Source organism: Rhinolophus hipposideros, assembly GCF_964194185.1.
Source record: "Rhinolophus hipposideros genome assembly, chromosome: 18".
Taxonomy (NCBI): Eukaryota; Metazoa; Chordata; class Mammalia; order Chiroptera; family Rhinolophidae; genus Rhinolophus; species Rhinolophus hipposideros.
In genome coordinates this window covers 45,690,724-45,711,260 of record NC_138064.1, presented here as the reverse complement: position 1 = coordinate 45,711,260, position 20,537 = coordinate 45,690,724, and the positions used below count along the sequence as shown (strand labels likewise).

The window sequence follows — 20,537 nt, the reverse complement described above, 5'->3', positions numbered from 1 at the left end:
TTGTTTTCTGTGGCTTTCACTTACGCCTACTTTCATAAATGGCTCTAGATTTCTCGTAGAGCTCATATGGGTCAGGCTTCCTTGGGTCAAAGGCCTCTGTTGAATCAGGAAAGGAACTCCTGTGAAGGGCAGGTGGGAAGGGCAGGTTCTGTGGTATGGCAGGAGCAGATAAACTCGTCTGAGGACTGCCTTGATTCTCCCATCGGTCCATTATCTGGAAAGTCAAAGAACAGAGAAAATGACTGACAAATTCTTTCGTGCTACTTCCTTTGTCACACACCACAACCTTCACCTCTAAGCGAGACTTTCTTGCCCTGCAAACTTTTCTTCCACGAAATGTTTTAAAACTTTGGTATAACTGCCTTGAGAGAAAAGATCCTATATCTACATAATAAAGTATCATAGACTGTTATAAATACAAGTGGTGCCTGAAGTTTGAATGCAAACTTATCTAACCTTGGCACCTGTAGGCTAGTAATTTTCAGCAAATCACTTAATCTCTCTGGGTCTGTTTTTTTTTCTATAAAACAAAGATAATATGTATCTCAAGATGATTTATGTGCAAGTGCTTAGAAATATTTGGTATAGTTCCTTTTCTAATAGGGTCCCAATACATTACATCATTTTAACTGAAACAGAAGAAGACAAAGTAGCCTGCACGTCTTCGTTTGACTCCTATGCATGTCCCAACCATCTCCTATACTTCAACATTCAATCACTTTCCTTACAGTTTACAAGTAATAATACCACCATGTGGGATTTATGAATTGTTTACAATCTTCTGTGAAGCCTCATTTACTGCTCATCTGGTGTTTTCTTCCCCCAAATACTGCGGCTGCTGCTACTGCTACTGCTATTGCTACCACCATAATTTATAAAATATCTATAGGACACTTGCCAATTTACCATGCCCTTTCACATATGGCATCTTCTTTAATCCTCACCATAGTAGATAAAGCAGGGACTAATATCCTTTTATCAAGGAGAAATCCAGGTTCACTGAGATCACCTATTGGCACTACCAACTTCTCCTTCATTCAATGATCAACTGATCCCTATTCAAACTCACCTACTTTTCTGCTTTGAATAAACCTGCTTTGTGTAAAATTAGGTTAAGTTACTCTCTTGCCTAAAATTCTGCATTGGGTCAGCATGGTCCTCAGGAGAAAGGCCAAACTTTCTAGTGGGACGTATATGGCTCCTCATGACCCAGGTTCTGCTCACCTTTCTTCGCCTTTCTCATATCCGTTGATGGTCTCTTCTCCCATTCCCTCGGACCCATCAGGATCTCTTGTGCCTCTGAACCTTTGCACACTTTCTTAATTTTTCCTTCTACCTGCAAAGTTTACCTATTTTCTGCTCTTCCATCTCCCTTCCTCATTTTACCTAACTGCTAGATTCAGATGAGCTGTCTCCTGTTCTAGAAGCCCTTCGTTGACCATTCCTGATTCATTCACACGCCCCTCTTGGGTGCTCCCATGGCCCCCTCTACCCAACCCTCTCACCACCTATTACACCCAACTGTATGACTAGTCTATCCCTGTCTCCTCAAACAGATCATGTTGGAGACAGAGGCTGGAGTTCTTCTCATTGTTGTATTACCCACACATAGTAAGTACTCAGAAAATGTGAAGTGAGTGAATGAATCAATAAAATATGAAACCTCTTTTGTTCTAATACCACTTTTGATATACACTGTTGAACTTGGCCGAACTATAACTTTCTGTACCTGACTGCACTGTCCTGTTTTTGTTTTCATACTGGCTATATTTTGGTCAGGGCTTCAATGCCAGCAATCACCTATCAATGATAAATATTATAAAACTGGAGGGGACAGGAGGTACCATGTACTGTATAAGTCACTGTGTAACATAAAGTTCCCCATGGACTGCTCACCTCCCTGGGACTGTGGCAGGGGTTGGGTGAGCCAGCAAATTAGGAGACAAAGGGGTCATTGACCCTTGTCTCAATAAGATTGGTGCTATGGTCTAAATGTGTGTGTCCCTCCAAAATCCATATGTTGAATTTCTAATACCCAAGGTGATGGTACTAGGAGGTGGGGCTTTTGGAGGTGATTGGGTCATGAGAGTGGAGCCCTCATAAATGGAATTAACGTCCTTATAAAGGAGACCCCAGAGACCCTAGTTCCTTTGCCAGGTTAGGTTACAGAGAAAAGACGGCCATCAAAGAAGAGGGCCCCAGCAGCACTGAATCTGCTGGTGCCTTGATTTGGGACTTCCCAGCCTCCAGAACTGTGAGAAATTTCTGTCACACATAAGCCATCCAGTCTATGAAATTTTGTTTTAGCAGTCTGAAGAGATTAAGACAAGTAGCTTAATTTTCATTTGTTTTCTATATGCGTATGTACTACCACCAAGATTTCATCTGAACAAAGATTCTAAAGCTATCAAGGATGGAAAACCCCTAGTCGAGTTCTATTCCCTAATATTGAACATAATCTCTAGGAGGGCAAAGGTGTCCAGCAGCTGTCAGCGACAGACCCTGGGTCAGAATCATATATAACAGAATGCTGTTTTACATAATAATACATCGAGGGGAACAACTGGTAAATTTGCTTTAGAGTTTTAGCTAATTTTCTGCTCAGTGGGCCTTTTGCTCTCATTTAGTAAAAATCTTTAGATATGCACTTCATAATTCATTTGATAGCAAAATTCATCTAGGAAGCCATTCTGGGTTCCTTTGGTCATCCTTCTGGCTGTCATGGCTATGATGGGAAGACCCACATTTGTGGGTAATGGCATATTCTTTTTTATTTTTCACGTTGACTTTAGGTACCATGTGGATGCATTCTGGCTGTGACTTTCCCCCTTCTGTGTCCAAATATAAGATATCAAATTGTAAAAGGTACATAAATTAGAAATGCGGTCTGAGTAGCTGTGTGTCCCACTTGTCATCATAGGGCTTCAGCAAATGTCTAGCTCTTTCTCCCATCTTCCACTGAGGGTTATCCAATACCCACGTAGGTCTTGCTGGTATATGTATTGTTCGTGTACAGTCACTGGAGCAAACATGCTTCAGGTGAAAGATCAGCATTTCTAAAAAAAATTCTTAAAACTAGAACAAATAATGCTTTGGGTACTGTTTGAGAAAGTTTCTGTGGCAGATAGACAAATTCTACAATTTTGCTAGCACAGAGATGGGGAAATTAGTGAAGAGTCCAGTTCATGCTTAGTAAAGCATCTTACTGTGACATTCATCAACCCTTGGGTCACGCTGTCAGGGTTTCTTAAGATTGTAGAGCAGAAAATCACTGTGCCATTGAAATAACTGAAACAGCATACTCAAAGTCCTACACTCCCATCTCCCAAACTGAGTTCTCTGCCAGCTCCCACCCAGAAGATCACGGAACAAGCCACTGCCCTGGGGTCAGAGGTCACCCCTGCTCACTGGGGCTGAGGTGCTGATCTGATAGCACCTTTTGAAGGGTGCCCTCTGTTGACGTCTCCTTTCTTTCTTAGGCAACCTGGCCTCTGGACTTTTGCTTGCTTTTCAGCTGGGACTCCCAGTGCTCACTGAGCCACCTAGATTCCAATCCTGTCTGCTTGCCCAGGCCCAGGGCCTCATTTGCTTCACTGAGTGTCTTCCTGGCTGTGAACCATCTAGAATCACGCTACCTGCCAGGCTACCTGTCAGGCACTGGGGCCTTGTCCAGGCCCCAGTGGTTTCCGTATCAAGGCCGATATTTATAAACATCTCACTAGAGTAAGGAAAAATGGAAATGGAGTCATTTTCTAGGTCTGGGAGAAGCCTGGTATCTCTGCTGAGCTTGATGAATGAATGCCTAACTGTAAGAAAAGACAGTCACCTACTTCTCAGTGGACAGAGTGGACATACAGTCCACAACAGGCATCAAACAGGAAAACCAAATTATGGTGTGGTTAATTTTTTTAAACCCCATCTTCTGATTTTAGGGTGCAGACTGGGAGCAGAATGCTTGTGAATAAGGCAGGCCCTACCCCAGATCAATGAAATACTTGATCTAGAAACTGTTTCCTTCCTATGGGCGTGGGGGAGGGTAGTCTACACACACAACTCACTATTTTAGGGCAGGGCTGGAAGCGTTTGACTTGATTCTGTACTTGAAAAATGAATTTGGATCCCTTCCAGATGGAGACAATGAGAACTCAGTACACGAGTGTATTACTTGTTGAATGGGAAGTGACTATCGTGACGTGGATTAGCTTAGGATGTAGATCAGTAGGACAGGGGAGGGTCAGAAAGCGACAGGGCCAGGAGGAGAGCGCTCGCTCAGGAAAACATCTCCTTATCCTGACTGGGGATGTCATCAATCCTCCTCGGAGGAGAGAGTGTATAAATCCATATCCTGTGGGCATATGTTTATATACTTGTTTCAATGACTAGTTTAGCAAACTATGTTCATTTCATAGAGTGATTCATTTTTTAAGGGTTTATATGTGGAGGGTGTGCTTTCCAGGATGATACTTTGTATTTTTGAGCTCAACATGTAGAGGCACTGTTTTAAGCCACTTATTTGGATTAACTCACAGACTTTTCACAATAATCATATGAGGGGGTATTATTTTTGCCCCCATTTCACAGATATAGAACCTGAGATACTGCAAGCTTCAGCAGCTAGTTGAAGGTCACAGAGCTAGAAGCAAACTGTGAAACCCCACAGTATGCTTCAGAGTCTGCACCCTAAACCACACACCACACTGTCTCTTATTATAGGCCTTAGTTTAAGGAGTCTCTCATAGCCACACAGAGGACACTACATCGACAGTCGTCTATCTTCAATCACCCTAGGATCTGGAAGTCCAAACTTTAGCTTTTTTAGAGGGGTGTATGGGTTCAGGATTAATTGTAAATTGAGTTCTATAAAACCTTTTTTGGAATTATTGACTACGGATATAATTACTTTAATGAGAGCAAATGCTGTAATTATGCCAAATGGCATAATTTGTGTGTAAATGTGGTACATATAAGGAAATCTCTAAATTGCATAATTGGAGCACCATGATGAGGTTGTAAGTTTTCTTGTTAAATTAGATAAAGGTGTACATAACCACAGAACACAGATTTAACTTTGTTGATGAAAGGAAGGAATTAGATTTTGGCCAAGATAAAACAAATTTCATTTTAAACAGTTTTAAATACTTCTCTTCAAAGTAACATCATGACTAAATGGTTTACTAAGCCCAAACAGGTCCGGTTTTCCCATCTGGTATTCTCTGTGGACCGGATGTGCCAACTCCTAAATGGGGACATGCTTTGTGAGAACGTTCTGCGGCCCTGACACCCTCAGTTCATTGTCTCCAGCTCCTGGTTTCGTCATCTTTCTTTGAGAGAAACCTGGAGCTCAGGTATATTGCGGGGCTCAATAATACTTTATTTTCACATCTTCACCATTTTCAAGGCATATTACTTAATTAAGCCTGTTATTGCACTTGGAAAGTATGCAAACTTTCCAAGTATATTATCTTCATTTCCAAAATAAGAAAATCAAGCAATTAGAGATTCCCTTAGTAAAATAAATTAGAAAAACATAAAATTACCCCCCAAATTCCCTACTCATTGGCCATACTAGGGACATTTGCATCTGAACTGCTTACTGTCAGAGGAAAGAAAAGAAGCAGGTGGAAAATGTGATTCCCTGAGTTTTCTGGACTTGAATCACTTTGCCACAGCTCTCTGTTAGTCATGGGTTTTACACATTCTAGTCGGGGGAGTGTATTCTAACCCAACACAACATGGGATCCTGGGAAACCATCCCCAGCTCTTGGGACTTATGCAACTACTAGTTTCAATCAAATGGCGAGTAAAGATCATTTCTAATTGCAAAGCCAACTTGGCTAACCTCGACTTACAAAAAGATTATTAAAATGCATCACGTCCTGTATTGGCATCAAAATTACAGGATGATTCATAAAGGAACTAGGCTCAGAGAGGTTAGGTGATGGCAGAGATCACCAATATCTGAAGAAGATTCAGAAGCATCACCTTGAGTGAAGGTCAGGTTTTATGGGGGAAAACAAAATGCATGCATATGTGTATACATATAGTTGTATATATACAACCACATATATTTTCACACACACATATATATTTAGCTTTGTATGTATTAAAATGCAAAAAAATATACAAATATATAAAGAGCTAAATATCTTGTGGGCCAGATTTATTGGCAGGTCAAAACCTCTGGGCCTATAATTTGCATTGTTTCTAAAAATTTTATGTTATAACGACTATAGTATTTCTGACAGGGAAAAACGAAAGGTTTCTAAAGTATTTTCAGTACATCATACTGAATAGTATTAATGCTCATTGTGTAAGTCTATTAGAAAAACAGGCAGCATTGCTTTCATAGGAAAGTAAAATGAATTATTTTTGTATTTGTGGGATAAATACAAGGCAAAGGGATGCAGAGGATTTTTCGGTATCACAGAATCTCAGAGGTGGAAGAGATTTTGAGGTCATCCAATTCAACTGTTGCTTAATGGGATTGCAATAATAACTAGAAATAAAGAAGCATAATAATTCCAACTTACAGGTTTTGGAGTTTTCCATGGAGAAAAGAAACCTGTAATAAAGAAAACAATATTTGAACTTTGAAAATACACCCCACTACCACTTATGGTTGGCATGATATTAAAATAATTGTGAGTCACTTAAATTCGTTAACAGCAAACAATAATAACCACAGAAATTTCTGCCTGGCTGGATAGTTTTCTTCAAGGAGCCTAAATAATTTCATTGGAATTATATTAGTGATTTTAAGAACAATTTCTTATTTGGAAGTTGAGGATTCTGAGGCACAGAGTAGGTGAGTATGTGTGGGGCAAACTGTCAGCCACTTTTCAAGATCTAAAATTGAGTCATCCTTAGGGATTTCTGTGACACAGCTTTAGCTGGAGAATAAAAGAGGAGAGAGAGACAGAGCAAGAGCGAGAGCGAGAGCGAGAGCGAGCGAGCGAGCGAGAGAGAGAGAGAGAGAGAGAGAGAGAAGAATATAGATAGAAATTTAGATTTTTAAAGGTAAATGCGTTTGCTTGGTATTTATATAAGAATTTTATAAGAAGTAATTCTGCTTTACATACCTTCTTTATGTAGTTAAAATTATTCAACAAGCCTTCACTAGTCTCACATTTAATGTAAATACCTATCTTATGAATCAGATTACCTTCTAACTTTTACGGGATTGTCCTCCCACTGAGATCTTCTCTAGGGCAGATATCTGTTTTACTACCCTAACACACTAGTGTGAGTAAAATGTTTTGCATGAAGAAGTAGCTCAAAATGTTTGTAAATTGAATGACCCATGTATCACCAAAACCATTTTTTAAAAACTTATAGAGCCCTTTCTCTTATCACAAATAGTATGATGATTGGACTACTTCTGTGATCCAAATGATTATTAAGATAATTAAAAGTAAAGGATAGATTAATTCTCTTTACTTTTTCCCCTTTATCATTATTTTATCATATGATGTCAGTTTTTAAAAATGCTAGTAAAAACCAACTTAAAAATAATGGGAGTGGTGGTGAAGGGGGCTGCCATATATTGGTCCTAGCAAGCCAAAACAAAATCTAGGATACCAATCAAAATTACTCTCTTTTCATATCATACAACTTCATTCAACAATTTCCCTCGTTGTAATGTTAGGCGATATCTGATAAAATGCCCAGTAAAAAATGAAATTGACAATATGTCCCATGCTATATTTATCATCTTTAAACTGGGAATTGCACAAAATGAGAATATTTGAAAACAACCAATTTATAGGAGATATTTACAGATATCTGGACACACAATTATCTAGATGCTTAAGCAATCCAACTCAGTCTTGGCATAAATATGAATTGTACTGCAATGCACCATTGTGAAGAAATGATGCTTCATTTTAAGAAAAGAGTGAAAGTATATAATGCATCATGTTTCTCAGCTTTCCCCGGAACCCAAGTTAAATTTAAAACTCAAGTGTAATAACTACCTTACCTAAGAAGATAGTAGAATTAGCTCACTTTCTCACATACTCTGTACCTTATCTCTTTCCTATTAATGAAAAAAGAATTCTGTTCAATGTATGGTTTGATTAATTTACTTATAAGGATTTAATCACATCCTTTTTGGAAATAGCTCAGTAAAAATTGTAGATAAATAAATACATTAATCTCTTTGACTCATTTTTTAGAATGACAATGGAAACAATTTGACCATTAATTATGAAGTGAAAGAAATTGTAACCTGTTGGCCAATTAACCATTCTTTTCTGTGAAGGATAAAATTTATTTGCTGTTTGAATAGAGAGCCCAGAAATAAACCCATGCCTATATAGTCATGTAATCTAGGACAAAGGAAGCAAGAATATATAGTGGGGTAAAAACAGTCTATTTAATAAATGGTCTTGGGAAAACTGGACAGATACTTGTGGGAAAAAAAATGAAACTGGACCACCTTCTTACACCATATGTAAGAATAAACTCAAAATGGATTAAAGACTTAAATGTAAGACCTGAAACCGGAAAACTCCTAGAAGAAAACATAGGCAGCAAACTCTCTGACATTGTACTTAGTAATCTGTTTTCTGCTATATCTCCTTGGGCTAGGGAAACAAAAGTAAAAATAAACTATGGAGCTGCATCAAACTAAAACGTTTTTGCACAGAAAAAGAAATAATCAACAAAATGTAAAGAAAGCCGATTGAATGGGAGAACATATTTGCCAATGATACATCTGATAAGGGGTTAATATCCAAAGTTATTAAAACAATCATACAACTCAACACTGAAAAAAACAAGCAATCCAATTAAAAAATGGACTGAGAATCTGAATAGACATTCCTCCAAAGAGTACATACCAATGGCCGATAGACATATGAAAAGATGCTCAATGTCACTAATCATCAGAGAAATGCAAATTAAAACCACAATGAGATATCACCTCATACTTGTCAGAATGGCCATCATCAATAAATAAAAAAACAACAAGTGTTGGCGAGGATGTGGAGAAAAGGGAACCTTGTGCACTGTTGGTGGGATTTCAAATTGGTGCAGCTGCTATGGAAAACAGTATGGAGGTTCCTCAATAAATTAAAACTAGAACTACCTTATGACCCAGCAATTCCACTTCTGGGTATTTATCTGAAGAAATCCAAACACTAATTTGAAAAGATATATGCAGCCCTATGTTCACTGCAGCGCTATTTATAATAGAATAGACATGGAGGCAAACTAAGTGACCACCAATAGATGGCTGGATAAAGAAAACGTGGTACATATAGACAAGGGAGTATTGCTCAGCCATAGAAAAGAATGAAATCTTACTATCTGCAACAATGTGGATGGACCTACAGGGTACTATGCTAAGTGAAATAAGTCAGACCGAGAAGACAAATACTGTATGATCTCATTTATATGTGGAATTTAAAGAACAAAAGAAACAAACCAAAACAAAACAGCAATAGACTAATAGACACAAACTGATTGTTGCCAGAGGGTGGGGGTTGGAGGATTAGACAAAAAAGGTGAAGGGATTAAGAAGTACAAATCGGAAGTTACAAAACAGTCACAGGGATGTAAAGTAAAGCACAGGGAATATAGTCAATAATGTTGCAACAACTATGTATAGTGCCAGGTGGGCACTAGACTAATCGGAGGGATCACTGCATAAATTATATAAATGTCTAACCACTATGCTGTACAACTGAAATTAATATAAAATAATATTGAATGACAATTGTAACTGAAAAAAATGATTTAAAAATTATTTGCTATTTTATGGAATTGCCAGCAACACTTAGAAAAAAGGTGTAATTTATACATTGCCAAAACATTCAAATATACATACAAATATACATATACAATGCCAAAACATTCAAATATCTCCTCAATTTTTCTTTGTGTTGTCACCTCTTGGAGTGCCTGAACAGATTCTGAGTATTTGCTGTTTTACATTTGTTAGGTGCTGGGAAAGTTTCTTAGTCTCTGACACGGAAGTATTGAAAATGGTTCCTCTATAATGAAGCTCTTATCTCCACATGGGACATTATCTTAAAAGATGATTATTCCTCTCATGGAACATAAGCAAATCATCTGATCTTTCAGTACTTATGGTGCCAGAACACTGGTCAAGGACAAACAAGGACCAAGGGATGTTCAATTTGACCACTTCTTATCACAGGCACTCTGGCTTCCCATTATTTTAAGGTTGTTTCATTCAGTCTAACCTCAGATCATTGGCACGACCCAGGACTTCTTCACTGCTCCCATGATGGGAGTCTGGAGTATTTCTAATGCTGAGTTGTGCTGCAGAGGCTTCAGTCTCCGGAGCAGTCTTTCCTCTTTCTGAATCATTGTCAAAAAGAAGCTGCTTGCTGCAGAGCAAGTAATTTTAGGTAGCAAGAAATAGTATCAGAATAGACTTCTTTGAATATAAATAACTTAATGTGACCCTTTGTTTTTCTTTAGCAAATTATCAATCATGCTATAAACATTTAAATTAAGATGAATAGAAAACATATATTTTGGATATACTCAATTTGGCCCGATTAAACCAGAAGGTTAAGTTTTCCACATGATTTAACTCCAATTTTCTGCTCAACTTCATTGGAAGAACTACAGAAATACTGAAATAGTGTGGGTCAAACTGTTTTACATTATAAATGTGTAATCATTTTTGTAGGGATGGCTCCTCCAAGAAACCTATGGAATTTTACTAACCATTGTCACGCCAATAAAGTTTAATTTAAAAAAACCCAAAACAAAGTGAAAAACTTTTAAATCTTTATTTCTGCCTTTTTTTTTTCTCCCCAAAATCATTCCGGTCAGAGAGGGATCACAGCAGCAAATCGGCCTGATTTGCTGAGAGGATTACTTTTGGGCTTTTTACCACCCATCTTCATAGGGAAATAGGAATAAGGATATAGATATCTTTTTCGTAAGCTTTTCAGAGCTGACAGTCCTCTTTTTAAAACCAAGTTCATAAAAATTAACAGTTTTTTCCGTATAAAAATAGTAGTAACAGTTCCTTTATGCTTTTGTTAATTTCTGGCCTTCACTTCCCCTACTTCTATAGAAAGTGGTATATTATAATTTCCTTATGGGATTAAAATTTCTTTATAATGACCCATGTTTTCCATACTGATCATTTACTGGTGTGTGCTTGTGCGTATATACGTGCACAAATGCAAACATATTAAGTTAATCCTGACTCTTAAAGACAACAAAAGTTGAAGATCTTACAGTACAGTTAAAAGCTAACTAAAACAAGAGCAGGAACATAAAAGGAAAAAATAAAACGCAGCTAAAAAAAATTTAGATGCATTTAAGAAGTGCACAAAACTGAATTAGGTTTCTAAAATCTGTCTTCTTTAGAACCAGAAATAACACTAAAGTATATTTTTAATTCTGCACCTAAAAGTGAGAGGGGCAGAGAAACAGAAACACAGTGCAAATAGCTTAGACAAGGAATTCTGGTACAAAAATGGAAGAGAGAAGACAACATCGAAGTCATTGAAATGTAAATTCTACATGTCAACTAAATATAATTTTTAGGGGCGGCAGGATGGTTTAGTTGGTTAGAGCGTGATCTCTCAACAAGGTTCCCGGTTCAATTCCGCCTTGCAACTAAAGATTGAAAACGGCGACTAGACTTGGAGCTGAGCTGTGCCCTCCACAGCTAGATTGAAGGACAACAACTTAACTGGGAGTTGATGGGTCCTGGAAAAACACACTGTTCCCCAATATAAATTAAAATATACATATATATATAAATTTTAATAAACTGTAGGAATATGGTAGCCAGACAAACTATAACATGCCAAGTTAAATTTGAATTTCAGGTCATGCATATTTTTTTAAGTATAAGTATATCCTGTATACTGTATGAGACATGTATTGCATAGGACATACTTATACTAAAAAATCATTTGTTGTCCACATGAAATTAATTTAATTGGGAATTCTGTATTTTTATTTGCTAAATCTGATCACCCTATAGAGGTAACATTTTATAGGTCCATTTAAAAATGAAAAGACAGTGTCCTGGGTAACCACTTAAAAAGTAAAACAGAATAAGTAACATCTAATGCAGCTAATATCCATTCAATTTAGTAAAAAACCCAGAAAATATTTAATATTTCCTTTTCTTACTCCCCCTCTAATGCTTGATTGCTAGGAATGTTGCTTTAGAGAAACCTAAGGACGTTCCCTTTGCTCTACAGATCATTGGATTATGGTGGTTGCCTGTTCATCAGTAGCCTTGACTAAGGTCTCACCTCATGTGATGTAGAACTCAGTGTGGCTAACATTAGTGTCACAAAGGACTATTTTCAAATTGTTTGATGACTGTTCAGTAACACTGCCTTATCCCAAGAGGAATGTTCCACAGAATGGCTCTTTTAAGAACCTACTTCTTCTGACACATGATACCCGAAATGAAAGAATATCATTATATTTATAGCATCTTTGAAGGGAGAGCCCCTTTCTAGTGTGCATTTGTGATTTGTTTGGTAAGAGGTTATTTTTAAATTATTATTATTTACTTTCACAGGGCAAGAAAATGATGAACCATCCCAATTCGAATAAGGGATCGAAATACAATGGACAGGGGCAGCCGGACTGCTCAGCTGGTTAGAGGGCAAGCTCTGAACAACAGGATTATCGGTTTGATTCCCACATAAGCCAGTGAGCTGTGCCCTCCACAACTAGATTGATGACAGCGACCTGTCACTGAGCTTCCAGAGGGGCGGCCAGATGGCTCAGTTGGTTAGAACGCAAGCTCTCAACAACAAGGTTGCCTGTTCAATTCCTGCATGGGATGATGGGCTGCATCCACTGCAACTAAAGGTTGAAAATGGCAACTGGACTTGGAGCTGAGCTGTGCCCTCCACAACTAGATTGAAGGGCAATGACTTGGAGCTGATGGGCCTTGGAGAAACACACTGTTCCTCAATTTAAAAAAAAATTAAACAAAGAAAAATACAATGGACAGCAATTTAATCACAGAGTTCCATCGTGATATCTTCAAATTGGAATAACACCAAGGTAATATGTTGAGATTTCTAGGAATTTTCCCAAACAGAACTAAATCTTTCAATATGCCTCTATACGCCACTTGATATATTGAACTTCCATTCGCGGAATGTGGTTTCTTTTTCAGCTGAAATATTTGCTACAACATATGAGTCTGGTGTTGAAGATTATTATTATAGTCTCATGTATTTTGTAGGGGATTCTACAGCTACTAAAAATGATATAGATGCAGGGGAAACACTATTTTCCTTTTTCTTTAAGCAACAGAAAAGGAGTAGGAATCACTTTGAAATAAAGACCTGTATCACTAAAGATGTCCACACCCTGGGATATTAAAAGCTGTGTGTTTTGTTTTGCTTAAAAAAAGGGAAGACACAATAATGTGAATTGAATGTACTAAACACTACTGAATTGTACATTGAAATATGGATAATATGGCAAATTTTATGTTGTGCATATTTTACCACAATTTTTAAAAAAGGAAAAAGAAGGGAGAACAAAAGTATGTGCGTATCGCATGGGTGTGAGAGAAAATAAGAGCAAGTGAGAAGGAGAGAAAATCTTTTTTCACAGACCCTGTGGCATCTTGCTGGAAGCCAGGATCCTGGTCTAGACACTCACATGGACTCCCACGTCTTACGTTATCCTTTCATATAAAGGATTGCAAGCAATAAGAAACTCATATTGTTACCACATTCCTGAAAATGTTTCAGGGACCAAGAGAAATTCTCTTAATAAAGGGAATCATTTAAAAAAAGTTTTCCAAAGGGGGAAAATGCCACAGGGCTTTTAGAATCTCTGGTTAGGGCTAATTTGAGGGAGAAAAATACCACTAATACAGTTAAATTTTAATTTAAAGATCCTCCTGTTTTCCAGCAGCTTGGCAAATTTTCCATAAAAAAATCTAGCCTTTGATAAATGTAAGCCAGCAGGGTAATGAGCTAATTTCCATTAAAACTAGTTCAATATTATTCACTTTTTTCTGTTTTTTTGACTGATTCATGTATTTCTTATTAAAATTCATTAGATGGGCTAAACTCTGAAGTTCCTTTAGATAATTTGTTTTAGCTATTTGAAGTCAGTAAAAGGGCAATTCTTCTTAATGAAACTGACCTAGGCCAAGAACCGGCCTTCCGTTGAGCAAGCATGCAAGACAGTACCCAAACCTCATATCACCATGTTTCAGCCAGGCAAAATAGTCAATATGCAAAGAAAATTTCAAATTGGCTGCCTTCTTTGACCTGGAGAATGTATTTTTATACGGTTAGCTGAGATTTTCTCTGTAATGCTTTAACAGTGATCTTTACTCCATCATTTAAATAAAAGTGTTCTTCTTATAACCACTATAAAGTGTTTTCAAACGGCTATGTTCCTTATGGACAGAATAATCTGACCATTCCAAGTAATCCCAATGAGTATCTAGAAAGGCTAAGCCTGCACATGTTGTCTTCTGATAAACTCAGCGACATAAAGGTATGTTTTAAATAAAGCAGGCCAGGTGGACAGCTTGAACAGGAATAAAAGAATGGGCTGGAAGGGGAAGAATTGTATCAGGGAGGCTAAAACTCAGAGTGAAGTGAGGTTTGCAGAAAATATTAGCAATTTCAAAGTTGCTAATGTTCTGAACAAGACCAAGAGCAATTAAGAGAGAAACTACTCTGTATGTTTGTGACATGCTGCAAACAGTTGGCAAAGAAAATGTGGAAGGATATATCAGTGCTTGTAAACAGAAAATTCCAATTCTGAGAGTAACACATATTTTTTACAATGATGAATGTAGAGTGATGAAGTATTTTTTCTTTTGAGAAAAATATCTAAAACCATTTTTATGTCATTGAAGACAGATTAGATCTCTGCTTTGGTACTTTACATCAACATTAAATAAATATTTATTGAGTTGTGAGTGCCTCACAAGCACCGTAAATTCAACAGAAATAACTGGAACCTTTGATCTGTCTTCCCGAAACTTCTCTTCTGTGGTCCCTATTTTGTTAAATTTCACTTGCTCCTCCAAGTTTTTAAGATAGAAATCTGAAAGTCATTCTTAATATCCCCCCTCCCTCACGTCCTTATTACCAAATTCTGTCTATTCTGCCTCCAAAATCTATGTCAAATTCACTTCTCTCTATCTCCATAGCCGCCATTGTCATCCACACTCACCATCATTTATCGCCTGCACAGAAGCAACAACAAATTTGCTGATGTCACAGAATTTGATCATGCTTAAACTCTTTCCGTGGATGCCCATTATTTAGGATAAAACACAAATCCTACAAGTCCCTACATAAATTGTTTCCTCTCAATTACTTGCTCTCTAGACAACTCATGGGTCTTTCCACATATTGAATCTCCTTGACCAAACTAGGCATTTCTAACCACGGCCTTTGGATGACCTCCTTCATTTGCCCGCCCTTTCTCACTGTTCACACAGCTATCTCTGACTTCCGTGTGTGTCAGCTGAAATATCGCTCTTCAGGGAAGATGTCCCTCACCTTTCATTTTACAGTTCTCTATTAAAATGTATCATTGCATCCTGTAGTTTTGCTTTATACGGCACTATCACTGTTTGTAATGACATCTATGAAGTCATATTTATGTAATTACATTTGTGGAATAATTAGTTTAATGCCCATCTCCCCATGTGGAATAGAGCCCCCATGAAAGGACGATTTTTCTTGGGATATGTATGCTTACATTCAGATGAGAAGGTTCCTTAACACAGACAGAGCCTGAAGATTCAGGAGAAAGGGGATAACTGGTGGAATTGTTTCATGAGGAGACAAGAGAGGATGGCATTTAGAGCACAAGGGGAGGAGTTAATCTTTATTGAGAGAGAAGAGCATCTAAGTCCTTATCAGGAGGGGAAAGCACTTCTCTGGCGGGAACCCCCAGGGCCTACCCTATGGGCTGGGATGGCATTAGGGAGGAGAATTCGCTCACTGACAGTGGCCGAAAGTGGGAAAATCAATGGGGCTTGAGGGGTTCTGGTTATGTTGGGAAACTAGAGGAGAGAACAAAAATAACCTGTGCGGAAATGTTTGATTCAAGGGGATGAGGTAACGATGTAAATGGAAAAACAATTTCTGAGACAGTATAGGGGAAAGGTTATGCACACAGAATATGGAGTAAAAATGACTTTGGTTCCAGCCCCCCCCCCATCACTAGTTTGTGGTCTCACATATACACAGGAGGGCACATTTACCAGAATTAACTCTTGGCTTTGAGTGAGACCCTCGGTTCACTTTGTGATTCATATCCAGTGAGCAAATGTGAGCAACGTGAGCAAATCCCCTATTCTCTCTAAGGCTCAGATTCCTTATCTGTAAAAAAGTTAAGATAATAGTAGGAATTATTTTAGTGAGAACTGAATAATAATGTACTTTACATTTTATCATTATAAAATGGTGCATTCTTCCATTTAATGCTTTTAGTGTGTTTTGAATTCTTTTTCCATAAAATAAAGGTCTGCCTTTCAGAAAGGTGTTCAACAGTTGTGTCACAACAGATACATATTATTTTTTTCTCTTGGTTGTTTTAGGCTTTTTCTCTCCTTTAAGCTTCTGTTTTTAAGTCTTTTTAAGCTGCCTTTTGCTATATGGAGTATGGCTTGTTTTGATTTGCTTTAAACAAAGCAAATCATTGTTTTCATTCTATTAGCATTTCCCATTAAGTCCCTTCTGATCCTGGTTAGAGGAGCAAGGTAGCCCACTTAACCTCACTCAATAGTCCTTGTGCTTTAGAATACACTACTCCCAGTTTATGGGGATTATAATTGTTCTTTCATGAGTTGTTTCTAAATTGCATTTTCCTGTAACTATTTATATGATTACTTAGCCCTAACACAGCGAACGGCTTTTAATGCTCATCACAATTTATTTTACACCACTATTTGCCCATTTGGGGATTTTGAATTTTAGCCCTTCATTAGTGTATGTCCTCAAATCTTTCACAAACAGCCTATGTTTGATGTCGTAGGTAGAATAGGAGCCTCCTGAAGATTTCTATGCTCTAATCCTTGAAACCTGTGCATATGTCACTTTACATAGGAAAAGGGACTTTGCAGATGTGATTAAGGTTAAGGACCTTGAGATGGGGAGAGTATCTTGGATTATCCAGATGGGCCCAATCCAATCTTCAAAGCTAATTGTAATTATTCCTTTTTTATGTGCTTAACTATAATACCCATTTTAAATTTCACACGATAGTGAACACGTGTGCACAGCTCGTTGCCAGACTTCCATTGGCAATGGTGTCATATAGCTTTGCTGGACTGTGGGGGAACTTCTGTTGACACAACTTCCTAATTTTGTTGGCTCATTTTGGGGAGAAATATTTGTGTTGTAAAAAATTTGAGATGCTCCCTATATACTAAACCCAAGGCTTCTTATAGCTCTGTCTTCATCTACAATGTTCAATGTAATTGTGCTGCACACCCCCAGGAGGCAATTTGTCACCATCTGGTCCCCTCTACTTTCTGCTATGCTGTTCTCTAGGGTCGGAGATTTCAAAATTGGTTGAAAGACAGTATTTGTGAAAAGAGAATGACTGATTATTCAATGGAGTGGAGGTTTAAACAACTCTTACTGCCCTATAAAGCAGTACCTAAGCAGTCTTATTGTTACTAGAACTGTAAATCCTTGACATTTTCCTTTCTGTGTCTTCTTGGCACTTTACTGGGATGTTGGAGAAAGCATATAGGAAATTCTTTGGCCTAATATCATTTTAAATAGAACTTCTTAGTAGCATAATCGGTTAATGTAAAAAATAATTTTATCTCTTCATCTATATGTTATATATACATTATTTATAAAATAAGTTCTGAAATACAGGCAAAACTGACTTGTTTATTTCCTTTTCTGACTAACTTAACTAGCTAAGGCTTGAAATAATGAATCTTCATTTAAGGTTCTGGCATCCCTGATTGGCATTACTTAGGGGAAAGAAAGTACAAATATCATCATACAATTGCCCTTGGAATGTATTTTTTAATAATCAAAAACACAAAACAGAGATAAAAATAAATTTGTTTGCTTTGTGGTGGAAATCTTGGTGTAAGTGAGTTTGTTTCTTTCTTTCTCTTCTTTCCCCCTCTCTTTTTCTCCAAGGTTCTCCTATGGGGTTTTCTAGCGAGGAAAGAAAGGTGGTACTACTGTCTGCTGTGGAAGGAAGAGTCAGAGCCCATATTTCAGTCATCAGGAGAAACTTCACAGACTGCAGTTTACAAATCAATGTTTCACATACCATAACGGATGCCATTTTAGTTTGGGTTCTTCCACAGCAGACCCTGAGATGAGGAGAAGGGTGGCCTTGAAAGCACAAATGAAGAATAAGGAGGGTGAATCAGGGAAGCAAAAGACACGAATGAGTGGGTAATCACTAAGCCCCTGAGGATGTTCTGAGAAACTAAGGGAACACACCTCAGAACTTCCCTGCCGTGAAATGGTGAGGCCGGGGCACTGGTGCTCCGACTCCCCATTGGGACATAAGGATCGCTCCTCACTGGCTATTTTTCTCCCAGAGTGTTAACTCTCCCACATTTCTGGGTTGTCCCTGGTGAAGGCTGAGGAAGCGCCTGAAATACCAGAGAAAGTTCTCAGACAGAGAATAAAAGACTCTGGTGTTTAAAGCAGGACTGTGAGTTTGAGGGTAACATCCGCAACTGCCTGTGAACTTGGGTGCGCTGAGAAGATGCAGAAGAGCAGATCTTATTGAAGGAAACAGGCAAACAGATCTCAGAGGTAGGAGGAAAACCTAAATACATACATACTCACAGTGATTATTCGGGGGAATGAAGGATTTAAGTAGTGTGAAAATGGGCATGACGAATGAGTTTCAACTCTCATGCCAAATCTGATCAACTGGCCGCCTGGATTGCTATATTGGGAAGAATTCTCAAAAGGCTCAGTAAGATATTGTATTTTAACAATTAGCATCTTAGACATGGAAATGGGAGGACATAGAGGTGGCATGTGAGCCATGTATTTGCCACCCTGTCTTAAAGTGGAGACTACTTTTGTATTCATAGAAGAGTCGAGTAACACATCTTTAATGAAATATAATAAATTCTTCCACAGATTTGACCTTTCAAAGTGCAGAGCATGTGGAATGTCTTTGGTTAATGGGAGAATTCTCCAATTACTAATGTTATGAATGAGACTGGGGTAAACTTCAAAGGCACAGCAGTTACAATAGGCATTAACTTGGTCATTCTGCTATGTTCCAAGTAAACATGCTATTTTTTTCTCACTGAGATATAGGAAATGAAAGTTACAGTATTAACTGGAAAATATAAAAGGATCAAAGGCAGACAACGTTCAATAATATCAGTGCCTGATCATAGCATCAGTGTTGAGACAAGTATAATTCTTTGTTGGATGGCAGGGAGAGTAAGAACATTTAAGTTCTACTCTCTTAGCAGATTTCGGTTCTACAGTACAGTGTCAACAACTACAGATGTGTTAATTAACTAGATGGGAGGAATCCTATCACAATGTATGCATATATTGTCATCATGATGTACAATTTTGTCAGTTATACCTCAATAAAACTGAAAAAAAAAAGCTTTGGAGGAAAAAAAAGTCATTAAATAAAGTGGGGAAAAAAGTGTAATTGATCTGTTATCATGTCTTAATGAGGAAAATATCACCATTTACTCCAAGACATGATCTGAACTGCTGAGTCCAAGAATACACATAAGTGCAGTATTAAATATATCTTACTAACTTGTACCATTGCCATTCATATTGATTTCAAGTCCTGTGGTTATTACTTCCTAAATATTCCTCAATTATTCAGTAATGCCTCTGAGTCCAAACTACCATCAAATCCTGCCCGAACTGCTGCAACCAGTCTACCTATATCTGCTTTCATCTGTTCTTCACGCTGTAGCCACAGTGATCTTTTCAAAGCATAAATCTGATGGTGTTGCTCCTATAGTTAAAACCCCGTAATCAGCTTCCCAATGCTCTTAGGAACAAAGTGAAAATTCTTACAGGACCTTAATCTGTTTCCCATCCATCCTGTAGCCTCACTTTACTCTGGATTCCCACCTGCTTTGCTTTTTTCACGCCAGTGTCAGTGACCTTGTTTTCGTCCCTCCACTCTGCAGGCTCCCTCTCATCATGAGGTATTTCAATCAGCTTCCCTGCTCTTATCACCTGGTTAAGTCCTGTTTATCAGTTAGATCCTGGTTCCGGGGTCATTTCTTCAGGGGAGGCATCCTGTACCTCTCTAAGCCGAACCCCATTATCAGAGGCTCTTATCACTCCATGAACTTCTTCTCAACACTCCTCTCTCGCTTGCACGGCTGAGGTCGCTATGGTAAAGGGATGACTTTTTCTCTCCCTCATGAGTCCAAAAGTTCCCTGGTGGCAGGGGTTGTATCTGTATTTTTGTTCATTATTGGTTCTCTAACTCCTCGTGCGGTATCTAGCATAGAGCAAGTGCTCACTAATTAGTTGTTGAATGAAAAAAATGTCAAAATGCATTGTTACCAATACTCAGAATTTTAATTTCTCTCTGAG

General features: G+C 38.0%; 1 protein-coding gene across 4 annotated transcripts in view; it reads right to left on the bottom strand.

Annotated features, from left to right (window-relative positions):
- MAGI2 (membrane associated guanylate kinase, WW and PDZ domain containing 2) overlaps positions 1-20,537 on the bottom strand; it is a 1,330,546-nt gene that overhangs the window by 161,616 nt on the left and 1,148,393 nt on the right. For 3 of the 4 annotated variants that reach the window (XM_081079965.1, XM_081079968.1, XM_081079967.1), the window contains 2 exons: positions 6,531-6,562; positions 25-214 (listed from right to left, as the gene is read on the bottom strand). In XM_081079965.1, the coding sequence (XP_080936091.1) occupies positions 25-214; positions 6,531-6,562 (222 nt within the window). The remainder of the gene's footprint in view (positions 1-24; positions 215-6,530; positions 6,563-20,537) is intronic. The other variant, XM_081079966.1, reaches the window with a different exon arrangement.